The sequence below is a fragment of the Seriola aureovittata genome, chromosome 20, assembly GCF_021018895.1.
Source record: "Seriola aureovittata isolate HTS-2021-v1 ecotype China chromosome 20, ASM2101889v1, whole genome shotgun sequence".
In the NCBI taxonomy this organism is placed as follows: domain Eukaryota; kingdom Metazoa; phylum Chordata; class Actinopteri; order Carangiformes; family Carangidae; genus Seriola; species Seriola aureovittata.
Window position 1 is genome coordinate 20,123,574 of NC_079383.1, and position 18,795 is coordinate 20,142,368.

An 18,795-nucleotide genomic window follows, 5' to 3' on the forward strand; every position below is an offset into this window, starting at 1 on the left:
AATTCATCAAATCAATTCAATCAAACCAATTTTGCATTAACATGTGTTTACTTACTAGTCTAGAGGAAACATTGCGAGTTCAGCATCAAACTTCATTCCTTTTGTTGATGATTTTGTTTCTATCACTTCTTTTTCTTCTTCTCGAGTTAGCATGCTAACCAGCTAGCCCTGGCCCATTTAGCCCGTTTTGTCACTTTCCAATACCGAGTCACTGTAACGTCCAGTCTGCCCTGAAGAAGTAGTGCTGCTCAGAGGGCGTATTATAACCTCTTATTTTTTAAACACAACAATGGCTGAAGCTCTTGGTAAGATTGGTAGGTAAACAGCTGTTAATGCTAACGCTGGCTATGTAGCAATAGCAAAACTTACTAATAGTTCCTTTAATATACTGTTCAACTCCCAAAAACCTGCAATCATAATAAAATGGGCAATTTTTATGAGTAATGGTATTTTATTTTTATCGGCAGCAGTGTGAACAATTGATCACTGATGATTATGGAGATGACTCATAAAGTCATACTGTGAAGTCAATTACTCTTTGAACTGTTCATTAAATGATTATAATGACAACATGAGCATGAGCATTAACAATAAAATGTGTGAATGGGTTGCATCAAAGGAAATCTCTCAGATTATTTTAATACAAAATGCAAGTTAATGTACCAATAACGAACTTGAATCTGTCCTTTTTTTAAGAATATTATTTATATTTTATATGAACTCATCCAGATAATGTGTATCCGTGAAGATCAGATCTCCCACAATAATCACTAATCAAAACTTTTATAAACTTGTGGCAATAATAATCTAATAGTCTCTTCCGGTTATTTTCAAACTGTGTGTAATTAAGCTGCATCACAATTTATCAATTTCAGGAACTAGTCATGATTACACATTCGTCATAGTCTCCAACTGGCAGCGTATTAACATCAAGAACCGACTGTCCCTGCAGATGGTTCACACCTCAAAAGAAGGTGCTATATCTACCTTCATCACCATCATCATCATCACCATCATCATCATCATCATCATCATCATCCTGACTTAGTGATTATTTAGGATTTCACAGGGGTTTAATTTTTGTTCTCTGAGTCATTTTGACAGGAATGATCGCAATATTGTATTTCCTACACAATATTTGGAGCTTTTCTTGATGGAAAATGCAGGAAATAAATGGATCATGTCATATTTAACCTTACAATGCATAAGCACACATGCTCACCGACAACAGGCGTGTATAGGCACAAGATTAATGAGACATGAACAGCAATGACAATGAGAGACAGGAATAAGAATGCAGTGGTGGATCAAAATCAGCAACAGAGAGAGCCACTTTAAATTCACACATGCATATTTAATTATTAATAAGCTCCAATTCATAATGTCTGCAAACATGCACATATGAGTTTGATGCTTCTGATGTCTACTGATGCAGAGCTCTGCGCTGACTGACCAAAATTGAAAGCAGCCACTTTTATTTCTTCCACAATGCAGCCCACTCCTTCCGCACCGTGAGCAATCTGACTTATGAATGCTGTCAGACAGGCACGGACAGAAGTGCAGAGTCAATTTCAAAGTTTTCCCAATTATTTTCTTCAGAGTGTTGCAAGTAGAGCAACTGTTGGGTTTCCTGGCCGTTTGCTTGCACATATCAAGGTTTCAATATAAGACAAGCAAACAGCGTCTGATGCGGCCGTAGGTTGGTCAAGAAATCCAGGAGGTCTTCAAGTTCCAACTTCGCAGCTTCCCCCGACGGCCCATGCAGCGTGCAGGCCGACTCCCAGCTCTGTCACCCTTCGTCACGCCTGTCTTCCCTCACCCTGCTTCCAGGACGAGATGCCTCAAGCCCACACAGCGTGACGTGACATGCCCCTACACCCAGGAGAGAAAGAGAGAGAGAGAGAGAGAGAGGAAGAGAGAAAGAGAGAAAGAGAACAACCCAAGAGCTTGAACTAACAAGAACGAGAGAGAGAGAGAGAAAGACTCTTGATAGCTCAGTGACAAAGTAAAGAAATAGATCACCTTGCCATCGGGATATGGATGTTTGGTTGCCTACAAAGACTACTTTGCTAGTACCATGATTAAGGATTGGTATGTTATAGTTTGCTTGGTGGTTAACTCTTTTTGTTACACAGCATTTGATGAAACAGAAAGTATCTTAACTTCCAAACAAACTCTGTAGACACCTGAACATTACAAACATATAAAAATCTCCACTGCTCTGTTGTTTCTCTTCAGCTTGATTTGGTTTGCTCCCATTCAGCTAAAAGAGTGTTCATGAGGTCAACCACTGATGTTGATGAAGCCTGGCTCGCTGTTGGTGTCCCAGTTATTCCCAAAGGTGTTGGATGGGGTTGAGGTCAGGAAGTTTTTCCGCATACACTCTCAGAAAACCTTTCCCCTTTGTAGCTCTTGCTTTATGTCAGGGGGTGCTGTCATGTTAACACAGGAATGTTGTTGCCACCAGGTGCTGTAGCACTACGATTTGCCTTAAATGCCCTGAAAGCCTATTTTCTCAACTTTAAATTATGTTTTTTTTTCTTCTGTTTTGAAGGGGGCGAGGCTCAGTTGGAAAAAGGTGATGTCATGTTCTTGTGTGCACCAATCGGGCTTTGGCAACATTTGATTCAGAGCCTGATTATTGTTGTTTTGTTGTTTAGTTACTGTCAATCAAATGTGATCAAACCAACACCCACACAGTAGTGATGAATCAGAAAGATGCTTAAGCTTTGAAGCCAAATCTTCAGCCCATGAAAAAACAGCCCCAACCAAAAACCACATGGACAAACCTTTGACTACATATCTTGTTGTCATATATGCAGTTAAATAAGGCAAACACATCTAATTTTTTAAATTTTGTTCCTTACTTTTGTGTTTTGATGGTTTCCCAGAACAAAGCACATGAAAGTATGTGGACATGTGTGTCCGCATACCTTTGGCCACATAGTGTAGTATGTCTAATATAAAATAATACATGCTTAAACCCATTATTATTAGCACCTATAGATTGGAAAATTCTTAAAAAAATTTTTTTTTGATCAAGGTTTGTTTTCAACGTGATCAACAGAGGGAAACGACTTTTAAATACCGACGTGAGACTTCGATCGATTGATCTAAATTAAGCCTTAATTCGGATAAACCAGCCGAGGCTGACTCTATCAGTTTCAGCACTGGACAGCTCCTTAACCGCTTCATCAGCTTCAGCACCGGACAGCTCCCTCACCGCTCCACCAAACGCTGCTCCGTGATTGACAGAAGAAGCGGCCATACGCGGATCAATGGCGCTTCTGGAGCCCTATGAAACGATGAAGAAGACGGGCTTTAAGGGCGCTCGGCTCCCGATGCGTCTCTTCGTGGCTTGTATAGGCTTACTTAATGCTTGTTGTGGTCGGAAGAGGGCGGAGTGCGTTTGTCAACCAAGTGAGAAGCTCCCTGACTCGGTGCCTCCTAAAAAAAAAAATATATATAAATATAATAATAACCTGCTCCCTTACCCCTCCCTTCCTCCTCGGCTTGATTCAGTCTATGTAGCCTACACGCAGAAGGAGAACGTCCGCCGCACAGCAAAGCCAAGACAGTCTTGTCTACAGTGAGAGAGAGAGAGAGAGGAGAGAGAGAGAGAGAGAGAGAGAGAGAGAAAGAGAGAGAGAGGTGGGGGGAAACAGCTGCAAGCGGATACTCAACATCAACAAGCTGTATGAGGCATCTGTAAAGAAGAAGCAGGGATTTGACGAGGACAGCAAGGGGGTTCCTCACGTTTTTCTCTTTGGTTTCCAGAACTGAGGCGTGGAGCTTGCAAGAATATCCTACAAGTGGTGAAGCGATGGTTTAGCGGAGCAATTTGGTAGATTTTTTTATTTTTTTTACAGCACGCCCGCCCGACGACACTGTAATTCCGAGCAGCAATCCCACAAACATCTGTGGACGCTCTCTCTGGTGGGAGATGGCTGTTTTCCGGCTGTCGTTGCTGCTGCAAGTGGGATTTGTGATCGGATCAAACCATAAATACGCGGAATGGTCCGCGCATGGGGAAGATATCAGAACACAGGAGGCGATTTACGGCGCTCAGACGCACCGTCGGCAGCTGGCGCATCTCCGTGCGCCTCTTCACCCACCCGGGGAGACGGTGGAGCTGGCGCAAAAAATAGAGGAGCATCTCCCCAGGGTGGTCACCGCTTTTCTTCACACGGGGGACTCGACCACCTTAAAGCACGCCAACTGTTCGCGGAGGTACGAGCTCACCTCTCTGCGGGGAAGGTCACACGCCACCCCGCATTACTCCATGGGCAGCGTGCTGGATACGGTGCTGCACGCCACAAACTTCCTCAACATGATCTTGCAAGCCAACAGGTCCAGGGAGCACAGTCTCCGGCGAGACATTGAGTGGTACCATGCCTTAGTCAGGAGTATACTGGAGGGAGACGCCAAGATTCACCGGGCGGTTGTCACTTTCAGCGCGGATCCATCCGTGACGGGGCCCTCGGTGCTTCTCCAAGCCACCAGGGCCGGTGGAGAGATAGTCCTCCAAGACCTGTCCAGCACTGCCCACCACTATCTGCACAACCGCACAGCAGACACAGAGTGGTACCACGAAGTTAAAGAGAGGAAGAAGCCCGGCTTCCATAAGAGGGTGCTGAGCCAAGACTTCACATCAGTTGACAATTCTTTAAAAAGAGGAGAGAGTTTTATCCCGGACAAGACACATGTCAAATGGTCTGCGCCCTACCTGGAGTGTGAAAATGGGAATTTTGTTCCCCGGTGGCTTTTGACCTTATCAGCTGCTTTCTATGGCCTGAAGCCCAACCTGGCCCCTGAATTCAGGTAGGCACACAGATGGTTGAGATCTGAGCAGAGGTTTGGTGGTGGATAGGCTGGAAAACAAAAGTAATAGGAACCAAATTCCAAACACGAGCTCAGCAAATCATCATTTTTGCCTTCTGGCCATGAAAAAAAACCCTCTTGACACACACACCTGTGATGCTGTTACTTGTGTATAAGATTCATGTGAGAACGGCTCATGTCAGTTTAAAGGTGAGTTCAGGGGGGTTTAACCACCACCACATCTCCACCTCACACATAAACCCATATAGGGCTCGGTAAGGTGATCATACCTGCCTGTCTTCACTCCCCAAACATACCGCAGCCTCCCACTGGCCTCCTCTTGTTAAAGGAGGAGGGGGGGGATTTTCTTCTCTCCTCCAGTCTGACAAGGCGGCGGGATGCTAAAAATAACTCTGGATGTTACTTGATGTAGCAGTGGTGGAAACCTCTGGCTACAGGCCCTAATTCATTTTTCAAACTCACTCGGCTGCGTGCTTTACTACTCAGGAAATGTCGTGTGTCCTTTCTTATCCTCTTCATTTTTTTTTTTTTTTTTTTCCATGGGAGGCTGCAAAATCTGCGATGAGTCAGAACCTCCCTGAGATGAGACAAAGCCAATTTTAAGGATAAGGCAAAAGCAGCCAATTTCAGCAGATGAAGAAATGCTGAAATGTGTGTGATGTTTCGGGTGTTTTATACAGTCCATGTCCTAAAGCCACCCCTGCTGCAGCCTGCTGGTATAATGTGCCATGTTTATGCCAGCGGCCCTGATATGCACTGGAATAGTTAAGAGTTAATGCTCCATAGGATCCTGACCAACATCTTCCCAATGAATATTTAATCCAGATCTCTGGTTGTGTGTGTACTGCCTCCGATGAATCTTTAATTGATACACTCAAGTCGCTCACAGGCAGGCAGGGATTGCAAATGAGTCAAAACCTGCAGTGATTATACAGTAACAGGCTATCAGCTACCTGGTGTTATCCCAGACTAAAGCCTCTCAGAGCAGCTTCACACACTCTCAGTCTCCCGGTGAAGCAATCTGATAGCAAATTAGCCCATACACTCATCTGTTATACACCACAACTCCAGTTTAGAGTTTATTTATGAGGCAAAATTCATGATTTGGTCGAGCAGCTGCAGATTTGAAGGGATTGTGTTGGAGAAGCGTTCACAGCATTGCCAAAGGAGCAGTTTCACTGTCCATTTTCAACCCCTCCTCCCCTCCTCCCTCCAAAAGATCGAACGTGTGACATGCATGGGCGTTTTGTATTGTTTCACATCCCTGTGGAGTGGCCTGTTCAGTGGCACTAAAAGAAACAACCCACTGTGCTTAAAGGAGCGACATCTATTCAAGATTTACTTTCCTTTCTCCACTCAAATAAGGACATTTGACATTATTCTTGTAGATCTATTACTAATGAAAAATGGAGAGAATAACACCAATATAAGACCAGTGCAAGAAGTATTTAAGAAAATAGTTCAACATTTTGGGAAATACACTTATTTGCTATCTTGCTGGGAGTTATAATACCACGCTCATGCGTATATACCGTAGAAATGAAACTACCTCCAGCAGACAGTTAGCATAGCTTAGCAAAAATACTGGAAACAGCTTGACTCAGTCGTTTAGTTTTTGTACAGATATAAAATATGAGGTGTCAGTTAATGAGCTTTAGAGCTGCTGGTAGACAGATTATTCCACCTTTAGACAGAGCCAGCTGTTTTCCTCTGTTTAGACGTTATGCTAAGCTAACAGGCTTTTACCATACAGACAGCAGAGTGGTATCAATTTTCTCATCTAACTCTAACAAAGTAAATATCAAAACTCTTGCTTTCATGTCAAGTCACAAAAGTGGAGGATAAATTAATACAAGCCAATCAGGAAATCAAAAAATAGTGGAAATAAAAGAAAAAAAGTTGAGGGAAATATTGCACAGATATTGGGGAAACCATAAAGTGGAGCCCCTCCCACCTTTAAACACATGAGTAAAGTGGCTAACATGCTGTTTCCTTTCTGGTAAGAGTTAGAAGAGAGAATTGTTACGTCTGCAAGGTAAATATTAAGCTGCTTATCTTAGCTTATCTTAGCTTAGCTTAGCTTAGCACAAAGTCTGCTGAGCTTCTTGTCTTTATAGGGTCACATACAATGATTTAAGGTCACATAAAACATCTGTCGGCACTTCCTCTTGTCCTTTTTGCCAGTTTGTTTTTCTCATCAGCAGTGTTTGATACGCTCGTATCAAAGTAGCAGTTCAGCTGATCCTGCGTCCTCCCTGTGCCCCAGCAGCCTTCCAGATAGGAAACAGGAGAGGAGGGGAAACGCTAGGCTAATATAGCTGCCTCAGACATCAGCTCTCCTCCGTTTCCCTTCCAGATGAATACACAATCAATACCACAATGAATTAATAATGAAAGATGTCGAACAACAACCCTGCATGGGCCATTTTGATTCCAGCCTTTTAACGCTTCAGCCACTTCCTGTTTGGCGACACAGTGCTGCAAGAGGCAAGGTGACTTGTTTTGAGTTTTTATGCATCATGCATATGGGGACGAAAACAAACAAGTCTGTTTTTCTACCTTTTTTTTTTGTGTTTGTTGAACACGCAGGCGCTAAACAACTACAGTGACTTGTTAGAGCAGGAGTGTGTGGACATGTGTTTGCGATAGATCGACCTGTTGTTTCTGTGAAGGTGTAAGAAATCGCACCTCTCACACTTCATCTCTTCTCTTCCCGTCTGTCTCTTCAGCTGCACTCGAGGCACAGGGGAGGCAGCTCAGACCACACACAGAGGACTGGCTGTTTTCAAGCGTGCAGTGTGTATCTGTGTGTGTGTGTGTGTGTGTGTGTGTGTGTGTGTGTGTGTGTGTGCCATTGTTGAAGGCTGAGACATTCTTCTGGATGATACTGTACCGTCCTAATTGGCAGATCACTCCAACTTCAGAAACAGAAACTCGTGCCTACACAGACACACAAATGCAAAAGCCAGTTTGAGCAAACAAAAGGGAAGGAATGTGAGGTGGTGTGTGTGTGTTGGGTGAACAAACACCTTTCACAACACAGACCTTAATTGCCTTGAGGCTGAAACTCAAGCAGCAGCAGAATAACAAGGCAAACTAATTGAAACTATCTAAAAAACTGTAAAGGAATACATGTATTTTTCAGCATATTTCTCCAAAGGCCGAACAGGTTCTAATTAGATGGCACACTCCTCTTCATTTACGCTTGGCTTTGCTTCCCGTTTTGCTCTACAAGCAGCAAGAGTCAGGGCAGCCTGACTGCTGTGGGACGCCCAGCCGTCTAACGGAGCGGGAGGCCTGGAGCTCCAGGAGGAGCCAGCAGCATCTGCTTAGATGGACACCATCCAGAAATAAATAGGAAGGAAACCCCACAATTCCCGGGGCTAAGTGCGATAATATATGATGCTAAACTGAGATGAAAAAGAGAGAAGGAGGGGGGAAAAAAAGGCATCCAAGAGGAAAATTAGTGGAGATTTGGAGCTAAAACAGTCAGTGCGTTGACTTCATGGCAGGAAGGATAGGTTTCCACTGAGTGCAACCTGAAGCAAGTGAGGGTTAAAGATCCCCAAGGTGCTCCCTCTCTCACCGCTGACGTCACTGGGACTCCGCTGCTCAGTAAGGTGACCTGTCAATACGAAGCCTTCAGCCAGTAAATGTCAACGTTACAGAAAATCCAACTACACAGGCTTTCTGGCAGTTTTAAAGTGATATCATGTCCCTAATAATGCAGCTAATGATGGGAATAATCTCTGTGATTTAATAGCGTTATACTGATGCAATCCAGTTGCCTCTCAAAGGATTATAAATCTGTATCATTACTGTAGGTTTATCCTTTAGTAATCTGGTGCTGCGGTATGACAGACGACGCCTCTGTGCTGTGCTGGGTTTGGAAAGTTTAGAAAAGATTTGGAAAAGGAATTTATTTTTCTATTTTCGGGTTTTAATTTAAAATTTTAAAATTTTAATTTTTTTGTATGTGGACAAAAGGTGTCTGCAAAAGACAGAGAAACTCACTGTCATCTCCCAAATTGTGCTAAACCTTCAAAGTGCAAAATATTACATAAAATCAAAATTGTGAATAAGAACATACAGCACACATAAGGACGATGCAGCCTTGTAACTTAATACCACTCCCTGTGTCCTTTTGTCCGTTCAGAGTATCTTGCTCTAATATTTCCATAGAGGGATAGAGTTCCATCTTATCCTGCAGCTACTGGAGGATTTTTAGTTTTTAAATGAAGTCAAAATACAGAACAAAGCAAATTTGAATGGAAAGTAGGTGCCCACTTTCAGGATAAAGTTGGACAGTTGAATTGTAAGATGAATCTATTGATGTTTAGGACATTATAGGGTGGAGATGATGAGAAGAGCAGGCATTAGTTTGCATTCAGAATTAAACGAGAACTATTTATGTGACGTACTTGTCACCAGCTCCAGTCAAAAAAAATAAATTAAATAAATCAGCTAACGTTTGCCACAAAAACTGTCAGGTTTCCTTTGTCAGCAGCTCAAATCAATGAATAGTGCTTTTAATGACAAGAGTGTCAAGAGTCCAAAACTGTGACAGAAAGTGCCAGCTCGCCAAAAGAAAAAAAAGAAAGTCTTTATTCACTTTCTGTGACAGCTGCCTCGCTACAGGCGCTGTGTCTTCTTTGATGACCAGCGACAGAACTCAATAAAATGACCCAGGTTGCACTGAAACGCTGGTAGACAAGCAGCATCCTGCCCAGCGGCTAGACTCACATTAGCTTCTGCTCGTTCCTGTCAGCTTAATGCATTTCCATCACATAAGAGACATTTTCCTTGGACGGGCTGCACAGTCCTTGCATTGTGATTGTTCCATGACATAATGCGCGAACTGTGCCCTTCTAAAAGGACAGCAATGTGTTCCTGTCGAGACACTGGGGCAGGAGGAATGTGCATGGAAGTTCATCTGGGCGTGCAGATCTTCTGGCTACATGGATATTGTTTAAGCTTGTGCCAGTCGTACATGTTCACCTCTCCTTTACATTATTCTTGGTTTATGTGCACACGGTCAGTGTAACTGGAGATGTCAGAGCTTATTGCTTTTGCTTCAGAAGAAACCGCTGGATGCAAACATGCACCATATAAATCCACTTACACACATGAAATCTTTACATAGCCTTGCAGACGACTCTGCTTTATAACTTATGTGCCGTGTTTTTGACAATTTACTGTGTCATTAATTAACATTATGCTATAGTTACTGTCAGTCATGTGACACCGGTGGAAATATCCATCAAAAATTTACAATTTAAACGCTGTAACATCAGTCATATGTACAGTATATATACTGACAAGGTTTCAGGTTGATTTAGTCCCGCCCCCCGTCCCCACAAGTTGACAGGATTGGTTCTTTAAGTTTGTGACATATGAAACCCAGGCTGTCTGAATCCGTTTTTATGAGGCTGTCATTGGTTCACTGCAACTCCAAAGTAGAAATACTCAGCATATGGCTTGTTTGATATAAAAAAAACATCATGTGGATGTTAACAAGATTAAAAACTTGATTTCATTGGAGAGGGGTTTTAATATAAATGGTATTGCATATGGAAAGCACTACAAACTGATTAGCTACATTGCTCATATCAGCCTCATATTATCACACTCTGTAGTCTTGTGTGAGATAGCTTACAACAGCTGTTAGTAGAACAGATTCTTATTCTGTACTTGATCTGGTATAAGTCTTAACCACTGTGCCACAGCAATGAATTTACTACGAAATGAACTATGACAAAAGTATGAAATATCTGTCCTCACAGTATTTTTATATGTCTCTTTGGTGCCACGCTTAGTTGAAATTCAGACTTTAGCACAGCTCCCTGTGCTGTGCAGAGGCTAAATGGGCTAATCAATCTCAGAGTCCATTTTCTAGGCCTGAATAGAGACATACAGCTCAAAGCGTATAGACCTGACATTCAGAATTCATCCATGAATACATTAAAGAGTGACTCGCAACAAAGAGGACACATGGAGGCCTTCATCCTGAGCATGTTTTCATGAATATCCTTTTGTAGCTTATAAGCAATTAGCCAGATACATCTACAGTCAACTTCATAATGCTGCGGCTAACATTAGCGCAGTCTGACAGGTCTGTCAGACAGACCCGAGCCCCTGTTGGTGGGATGCTCCTCTTTTTTCTGCCCTGGCCTTTAGACCCACAAAGAATGGAGGATGAAAGGAGAGAGCACTCTGTTTCCTGGGGCACCACCATCTCCTGCTCTCTGTGATAATCCTGTCTTTATGCCCGAGGGCCTTGATGGCCACCATGATGCCTCTGCCCATGGTCCTCGTTGCCACTCACAAATTGCGATCTGGTCTTTGTGTCATACGCTTATTAAGTCGCAACCTTCGTTTGAGATCCAGCACACTTGCTCTTTTTTTCTTCCTTTCTTTTTTTTTTTCACAAGCTATTTTATACGCCATATGTCCACTTTGGCTGGGATGCTAAAGATTGCCTGGAGAGCTGGAAGCAGAAGAAAAAAAGAGGAGGCTATTGTGGAAAAAAAATAGATTTTTTAATTGTATAGACTCTCACTTTTGCAAAAGAAAAAAACCTCAGCAAATGTTAATGCTTGAGCTGCCATTGAAACATACATTTTTATGAATCCTCCATCATAAACAAACGGTCACATTCTTGTGTCGTGTGTTGCAATGGACTCTTTCCTGCCCTTATTACGTAAAGAGGAGAATTGAAACGGAGGTAATTTCTCAACAAAACAACCGGCAGTGCAGTGGAAAACAGCGAGGTCAGTTTGCCCCAAGGCAGGACCGGAGCAGCAGTTATTAATAACAGAAGTACAGGCAGAGAGAGCGTTGCACTTGCCCGGTGTCCGCTGGGAGCCAGGTACAGTAAACCAGCTACTGTGCACCTAGAGAACATGCCACACCAGCAGTATTTGTAGATGTGAGTGTTGGTGAGTGCATGAAAGTGAGAGCTGGATAAATATAGACTACTAAATGATGTCATGATGGTACTTTGTGTCATGTTTTAAACAATAATAGGTAGCCTTTTGAAATGTTTGTCAGTATAATACAAGATGTTTCTTTGTATAATAATTTGCCAGTGCTACAGTGGGTTTATATGCACCTTAATGAATCTGCTATAAGCCTTATAGTTAAATAATTTATTCATATACTTGATTACAATTGTGATCTGCAGTATACCCTTTTTCTTCCTTTTATACATGGTAATAAGTAAGCAATTATATGGATTATAAGGTTGGATCACCAGCTGGGCAAAACAGGCAACAACCCCAAGGTCCCAGACCTACAACGGGGACCAAAATGTCCCACAAGAGGAGATCTAGGTTGGAGTAACTGGACTTGGATAACGCTGATTTATTTCATATTAAGTTTAGAGCAACGGTGTAGGTTTGCCTATGGACGGTTTGGAGTGAAGTCATATTAGATCATTATGACACCAAATGCTCCAACTCCCCCGCCAAATCGTCCCTCTTCATCCCAACATTTTAAAAATAACAAGCATTTTCTGATGATCAATACTGTTATTTCCTTTAACCGACGACCGATAAAATAAATTAACTGAAAAATGCACTACTTTGATTGTGATGCAGCCGCCTGGCTCTGGTCTGTAGTCAGCACTCTGTGGTCTGGAGGAGAGTCCCGCCCACAGCACGATCTGATTGGTTATACGTCACGAGTACTAGCCTATCAGGCTAATGGCTGCTGTGTCCAGTGACGGTTATAGGTTTGAGCAACTGCGGTTAACGAGCGGAGTCGTGTGTCGAAGGTAAGACAGCAGACGTCACTGAAGTTTTGATAAACACCACAATCCTCTACACTGAAGATACAACAACACTACACTCTGATGATTAAGTTCACCTGATGATTCAAGACACACCGAGCAAGAGAGAGAGAGAGGGAGAAGCTAGCGCTAACTGCTAAGCTAAAGTAACTAGCTTATCTGAATAGCACATAAACAGCAGCTGAATTAGTAAAAAGTCGCTAAAAGGAGCAGAGAGCTGTGAGTGCTGAAGCAGAACTAGTGTGAGTTTAAATGTACAGCAGGTAGTTAGTCACTGTGATGAAGAAAACAACAGCATTAAGTGTGTTCAGACCGAGCAGCAATAAATGCTACCAGTAATTGAAACTCCAGAGACTGGAGATGAGACAGTACACTGACGTCAGCACGTCAACAGCCTCTAACTACTGTTAATGAAAAGACAGTAAAGTAAAATCACTGTGTAAAAATGTTCTCAGACAAAAATACAAGTGTTGCATTTTAAAAGGGGAGGAGTAAAACATCTTATTTGGTGATAAATATAATAATATATGATAAAACGATTAAATTAAAGAGCATCTTTAGGCTGCCAGGTGTATCAGTTCACAGGTGAGGACAGCACCGAAATCAACCAATTAGTTCCGGTCAGGCATTTTGCAGTCTGCATACAACTGATAATTACTAATATAAACTCAGTTCTCAGTTTATTAGGAACATCTAGATTAAACTGATGTAGTCCAATACAACAGTCCTGCAGTAAAACCTCCTTCATGAATGTTGTAATATTCAGTTTTTGAGGAGGTAGTGTTTGGAAATGTATTGCATTATACAGAGGTGTTTCTGTTATTTAGCCTGCTTTTGCTGATATAAATGGTGTGGACAAAATAATAGAAACACCTTGATGCCACGGCGAGACTCCTCCTGCACTTATACCATTGCTTATTTGCCACAGACAAAAAGAAACGATGTGTTCAAATCACCATCAGTGGTTTAAAGTTTGTTTCTTGTCATCTTAAGCTTTGTTTGCGTCTGTTTCACCAGTCAGCATTAGCAGGCAATATGGCCACGAAACTGTCGCTATGGTTACCTGCTAATTGGAGAGCAGGTTAAACTCTTAACTGGAGGAATATATTTGTGGTGTCTCGTTATACGGTTTTGACAGACACCTGGCAGCCGATCAGAGGCAGGTTTTTATTAAGAAATATCAGACTGTGCAACATCAATGCAGCTTTATGGACATCTTGACTTGTGATAGCAGCAAACACATAGGTGTAACTAATAACACTAATCGTGTCCTCATTCTATCTCAGCTTCCCTAAGCCGTGACGATTAGCAAGCCTGAGCTGTAGCATGCTCGCTCACGGCCTTGTGATTAATGTTATTAATTACACCTGTGCTTTTCCTGCTATAACTTGTCAAAATGTCTGCCATTAAAAAAAGGCCTATTATAGATCAGTCGTGCTTTTTTTTTTTTTTTTTTTTTTACTATCCTTTGTAACCTTCTGCTTTTATAATTTCACAGTTTGTCACATTTTCAGTTTTAGTTTTCTGTCATCTCTTCTTCCAATTACAATAAGAATGAACTCTGCCTCTTTCTCCGTCTTCTTCCTTTTCTTCTTCTTCCCCAAACCGATAAAGCAACATTGACAGCATCCTCTGCCACTTTCTGCTTTGTGTGTTGTTTAGTCACCACAAGAGATGGTTTGACTAAGGCGTAACTATGGAAACCACACTCTCTCTGCTCACAAAAATCCAGCAGTAGATGGGACAAGGTGTTTACATGCCTCAGTGTCACAGCTCCAACTCATTGTTGGATTACTCTGGATAAAAATTGATATTTTAATTATTTAAATGGATGTGATGCCCGATTGTTTGGGTAATGATATAATGTTTTTGTTCTCGGATGAAGTTTGAGATTGTGCTATTGCTGCTCATGCTAACTTGTTCTTTGCAATTACACTTTTGTGCTGAGTTGTAAACACATTACTTCCTATGAGCATGTCTTGGCTGTTTGCGACCGTCGCCTAAATTATATGATATGTGTATGACATCTTCGTAGTTACAAGTGATCAGTACAGATCTACTAAGTGATATGATGGAAGACCATAGTGGGCCGTTGACAACTATTGCCCCATGCACTTATCCAATCCATCAAAACTGCAACACAAGTAGAATGAGATGTGAATAGGGCCGTTAATTCGAGAATATTTCCCAGGTAATAACGTGTCTCCATTAATTTCTTGGTGAGACCACTGAGGGCTCTTTAACAAAGCCGCACCGGGGCAAAATCCATTAATAATACAAATCATCGCACCCTAATTGAAGCCTTATTAGTCAATGATCGCTGGTAGAAAGTTGTGGAGCTAAAAGGGGAAATCATCCTTGAAACAAGACTGACATATATCCTTACTGTACTTCAAGACTAGAGGTCTAGACAAGCCTCCCTCAGTGCTTTTAATTGGGATATAAATCCAAAGTTATTAGTGACTGTACTCAGCTTTTCTCTTTGCTCTCCGTTAATCCTAAAACAAAATAAAACCCATGTGGATGTCGATGTTCAAACAAGCATCACAGGAGTTAAAGGTCTTTACAAAGTCAGCCACTGATTTATTTTCAGTGAAGCAGCTGCAGGTTTTGCCTGATTAAACAGATTACAGCAGTGATTCAGTTGCTCGATTTGGAGAGGATCACGCTGATCAAACCGTCCGAGGGTATTTTTGGTGACTTCTGTCCAAAACCACACAAAAACATGCAGCTTCTCCTTCTGTGTCACACGTTTGTCTCGACTGCTCTTTGAACAAATGTTTTGTATCTGCATGAGATGATGAGATCATTGCGAGAAATTTGCACACAGTGAACGCAGGATCAGAGAGAGATGTCTTTTTTTTTTTTTTTCATCGCTGCACATTATCTGGGTGTCATGACACTCGTCCTCCAGAGCTGTAACTCTGGAGAGTCGTACAGCGTGTCTTCCACAAAGTTTAAAGCCAGTATAGATTTTCTAACAACACGTCGCCTCAGGCTCTGCTCCATTTTTAAGTCTTCCAGGAGGGAAAGCCTGAACGTGGGCTGAGGTCGCTGAGAGACAGCGCAGAGGTTCTTGTTGAGCTGCACATGTCTGAAATGCATTAACCAAACACAATAAGATTTTTTTTTTGTATATTTGCTTATTTCTCTTGTGTACACATGCAGTATACGGTATACTGTATCCGGCTGTTGGTTTGTCCTGCTTGCTGCAGCTGTTGGGTAGAAAAGACATCCGAATCAGAGAGACCGACCTTCAGATTCGCAGATCCTGACCTTTCTCTTCATAGACCTTTAGGCAGCTTAAGTAAGTGTAAATCCTCCGCAGCCCTGTTAGAAGTTCCTGCCTGGCTCAGCTGGCCGAAAGACTCCCGCCTTCCTCAGCTACCTTCGCTGAGTGTTTAGTTGTGTTAAGTAATCTATCGGCAGTTTACAGTCTTTCTGTCTGACTTTCAGATGCGCAGAAAAAAAGGACATTTGTTATACAGTTTGCTCATGCATCCATATTCTTGCCTTAAGTTGCATTATAGCCTTTTATTTGTATATATTGAGCTATTTTTCTCTATCTTTTACTGTACAACCACCTTCCTGGGGGGTTAACAGAAGCAGATTGTGTCCATGGAGTCAGTCAGCAGTGGGCTACAACTTTAACCGTCTGCTTTTTAGTCTATATTTGTTTACTTTAATTTTTTTGTTGAAAAACTGACACCATTAAAGGTCTCATATTTGCCTCATATGTCGCCCTCCGTGTCCCCGCTTCAACTCTCCAAGTCTATACAACCCGTGGTCAGAAGATACTCTATATACCTTACGCTGCAGCATAAATAGAAACATGGGGTTTTCTATTTATGTCAGTACTTGAATGAAACAAGACACTGAGCCTTACATTGTATCTGGCCTCATGTCAGTGCTCACTAGTTCAGTGGCTTTTGTTTATATTAGCGCTGCTGCTAGAAGTTGTAGTAGTGAGATATTATTGTTGATGATTCATTTTTTTAATTTAGAAAAGTCTCACACTTGTATGGCCTGTCACTAGTTATTGATTTCTTTAGTTTTTCAGCATATATCACTCTTTTTGAGATTTGTTCTTCGTCTTTCTACCACAATATTGACAATAATGTGCCTATCAAATTTATATTAATAGTTCAATCGTAAAAGTCTGTATTTGAGGAAACCTGAAAAGAATATTGTAATTTTTCAAAACCTTTAAGAGAGTACAAACTGCGAAAATCCAATATCCTCCAAATACACTTTTCCCTGACGTTCTTAATTCTTCAGCAGCCGTCCTCATGATGTCCTCCTGTCTTGCAGGGGTGTGGTGCGAGTGGACATTAATCTGCAGGATGTTGATATCGACCAGTGCTCCACCGACGGCTGGTTTGCTGGAACCCATCGATGCAACCTGACCACTATGGAGGTGAGTGTGTCGAACGTGCGGATTAGACACAGGATTGATTTGCTCTGGAAAACTGAACTGTAACGTACATGCGTTCAGTCACATGTCCACGAGGCAGTAAATGGAAAAGCACTAAATCTGTACTGTTTTGTGATGGATGGATGGTGATCTGATTCTTCTTTAATGGCACTGTTACGACCTGCTACCACTTAACTAAACACTATAGGCTTTTAAATTTATGTGCATGAAAATGCCCTTCTAAGCATCTCTTTTCAGCTTATTTAACTTGCTTCCAAAGCAGATCAATATTTATCTGCAAAAACTGATAATTACACTTATTTTTGTGTTTTTATTAAAAGAAATATATACAGTGATAGTTATATCTCTTTGTAAAGAATAACCTTATGAATTTATCCTTGTCAAGGATGTGAAGAAGTAAGTTTAGGTCACTGCACCTGCACATCATCTCTCAGTTATTACCTCCATCAAAGTTATTTTTTTTGTGAAATATGACGCGTTTGTCTCTTGAAACCGAATGCACAGCTTTTCGTGATACTAAGTGGACAAATGAGTTCAATTGGACCCATTAATTTGTAGTTTTTTGTAGTTCACCATCATCGTTTTACTCATTAGTCAGCTAGCAGAGATACAGTCTAAAGACTTGGTTCCTAATCTCAAGAGTCTGTCTACAAGGTCAAGAAGTAAATGTAATTTAAAATGTAAGTGATGTGAATGTTGGAGAGTTGGACACTGGCAGGAGAAAATAGCCCCGGCAATTTTCATACAGATGAAAAATAGCCTGTCTCAAGGTCCTGGAACATGTGGGCTGAGCTTGTGGAGAAGATGATAAAACTCTCAGCGCTCTGCTATTTTTAAGACGATAACCACATCTCATATTCTGAGATGGGGAAACTTTGAAGCTGAGCCAAAACAGTAAAGTTGTGGAACCAGACAGTTAGCTAAAAGATGCTATAACGCCTAATAGCGGGTGATAATTCTTTATGAGTTTGTCACTATGGGTGACCTGTTTTACTGTATGTACAAGTAGATTTCTTGTTGGTGTAAATATTTTGATCATAGCTGCTTTTATGGATGTGCATTCCGTGAAAAGAAAAATTAATTGAGAGAAGCTAATCTTCTCCGCTTCCATCAACAATTAGCCGTTAGCTTAGCAACCTGTAGTACCATGTTATAAGGGAATTTGCAGCACAAATATTTATTTTTTTTTTTTTTTAAATCACTAATTATTAATACCATTGTAACCTTTCTGCTGTGTAGCTACGGTAGCAGCTAGCTCACTGGTCGATGACTTCTTACCTGCTGTTTCAGCTCCATCGTTAAGAGTGATAGATTCTGAAGAGGTGCTGTAGATCAGACTGCTTCATAATGCATGTGATGTAATGGATTGCACTGAGCCTCTTTGAATAATTAATCACTCTCTTTGTCTGAGTACTTCCACCTCTCCATGGACAGTCGATGGCAGAGACATTTGACATAGTGTGTGTGTCTCTACGTGTGTGTGTGTGTGTGTGTGTGTGTGTGTATATGTGTGTGTGTGTGTGTGTTGGGAGGCAACAAGGAGACAAACACATTGTTACTGGTATAGATTTTTAGCTTGGTTTGCAAAATAATGATCTCTGTGTGCTTACAGTGCAGGAGTGTGTTAGGAGGATGCTTGCTCACAGCTGAATGATGAAAGCTGTCGTGGTCATGGCATGTTGCAGGATACGTCTTGTCTTGCATGACAGCTTTATCATGAGGGAGTGCT

The 18,795-nt window shown here is 41.7% G+C and overlaps 1 protein-coding gene and 1 long non-coding RNA gene across 3 annotated transcripts in view; one reads left to right on the forward strand and one right to left on the reverse strand.

The window, feature by feature from the left end:
- Nucleotides 1–181: 181 nt before the first annotated feature.
- Nucleotides 182–3,890, reverse strand: LOC130161236 (uncharacterized). The gene is made up of 3 exons (XR_008826117.1): nt 3,757–3,890; nt 3,495–3,584; nt 182–1,872 (listed from the first exon to the last, which is right to left on the reverse strand). It is a non-coding gene; the product is annotated as an uncharacterized LOC130161236 (long non-coding RNA).
- gpr158a (G protein-coupled receptor 158a) overlaps nt 3,606–18,795 on the forward strand; it is a 66,121-nt gene continuing 50,931 nt past the window's right edge. For both annotated transcript variants that reach the window (XM_056364378.1, XM_056364379.1), the window contains exons 1-2: nt 3,606–4,821; nt 16,943–17,048. In XM_056364378.1, the coding sequence (XP_056220353.1) occupies nt 3,944–4,821; nt 16,943–17,048 (984 nt within the window). In that variant the 5' untranslated portion in view covers nt 3,606–3,943. The remainder of the gene's footprint in view (nt 4,822–16,942; nt 17,049–18,795) is intronic.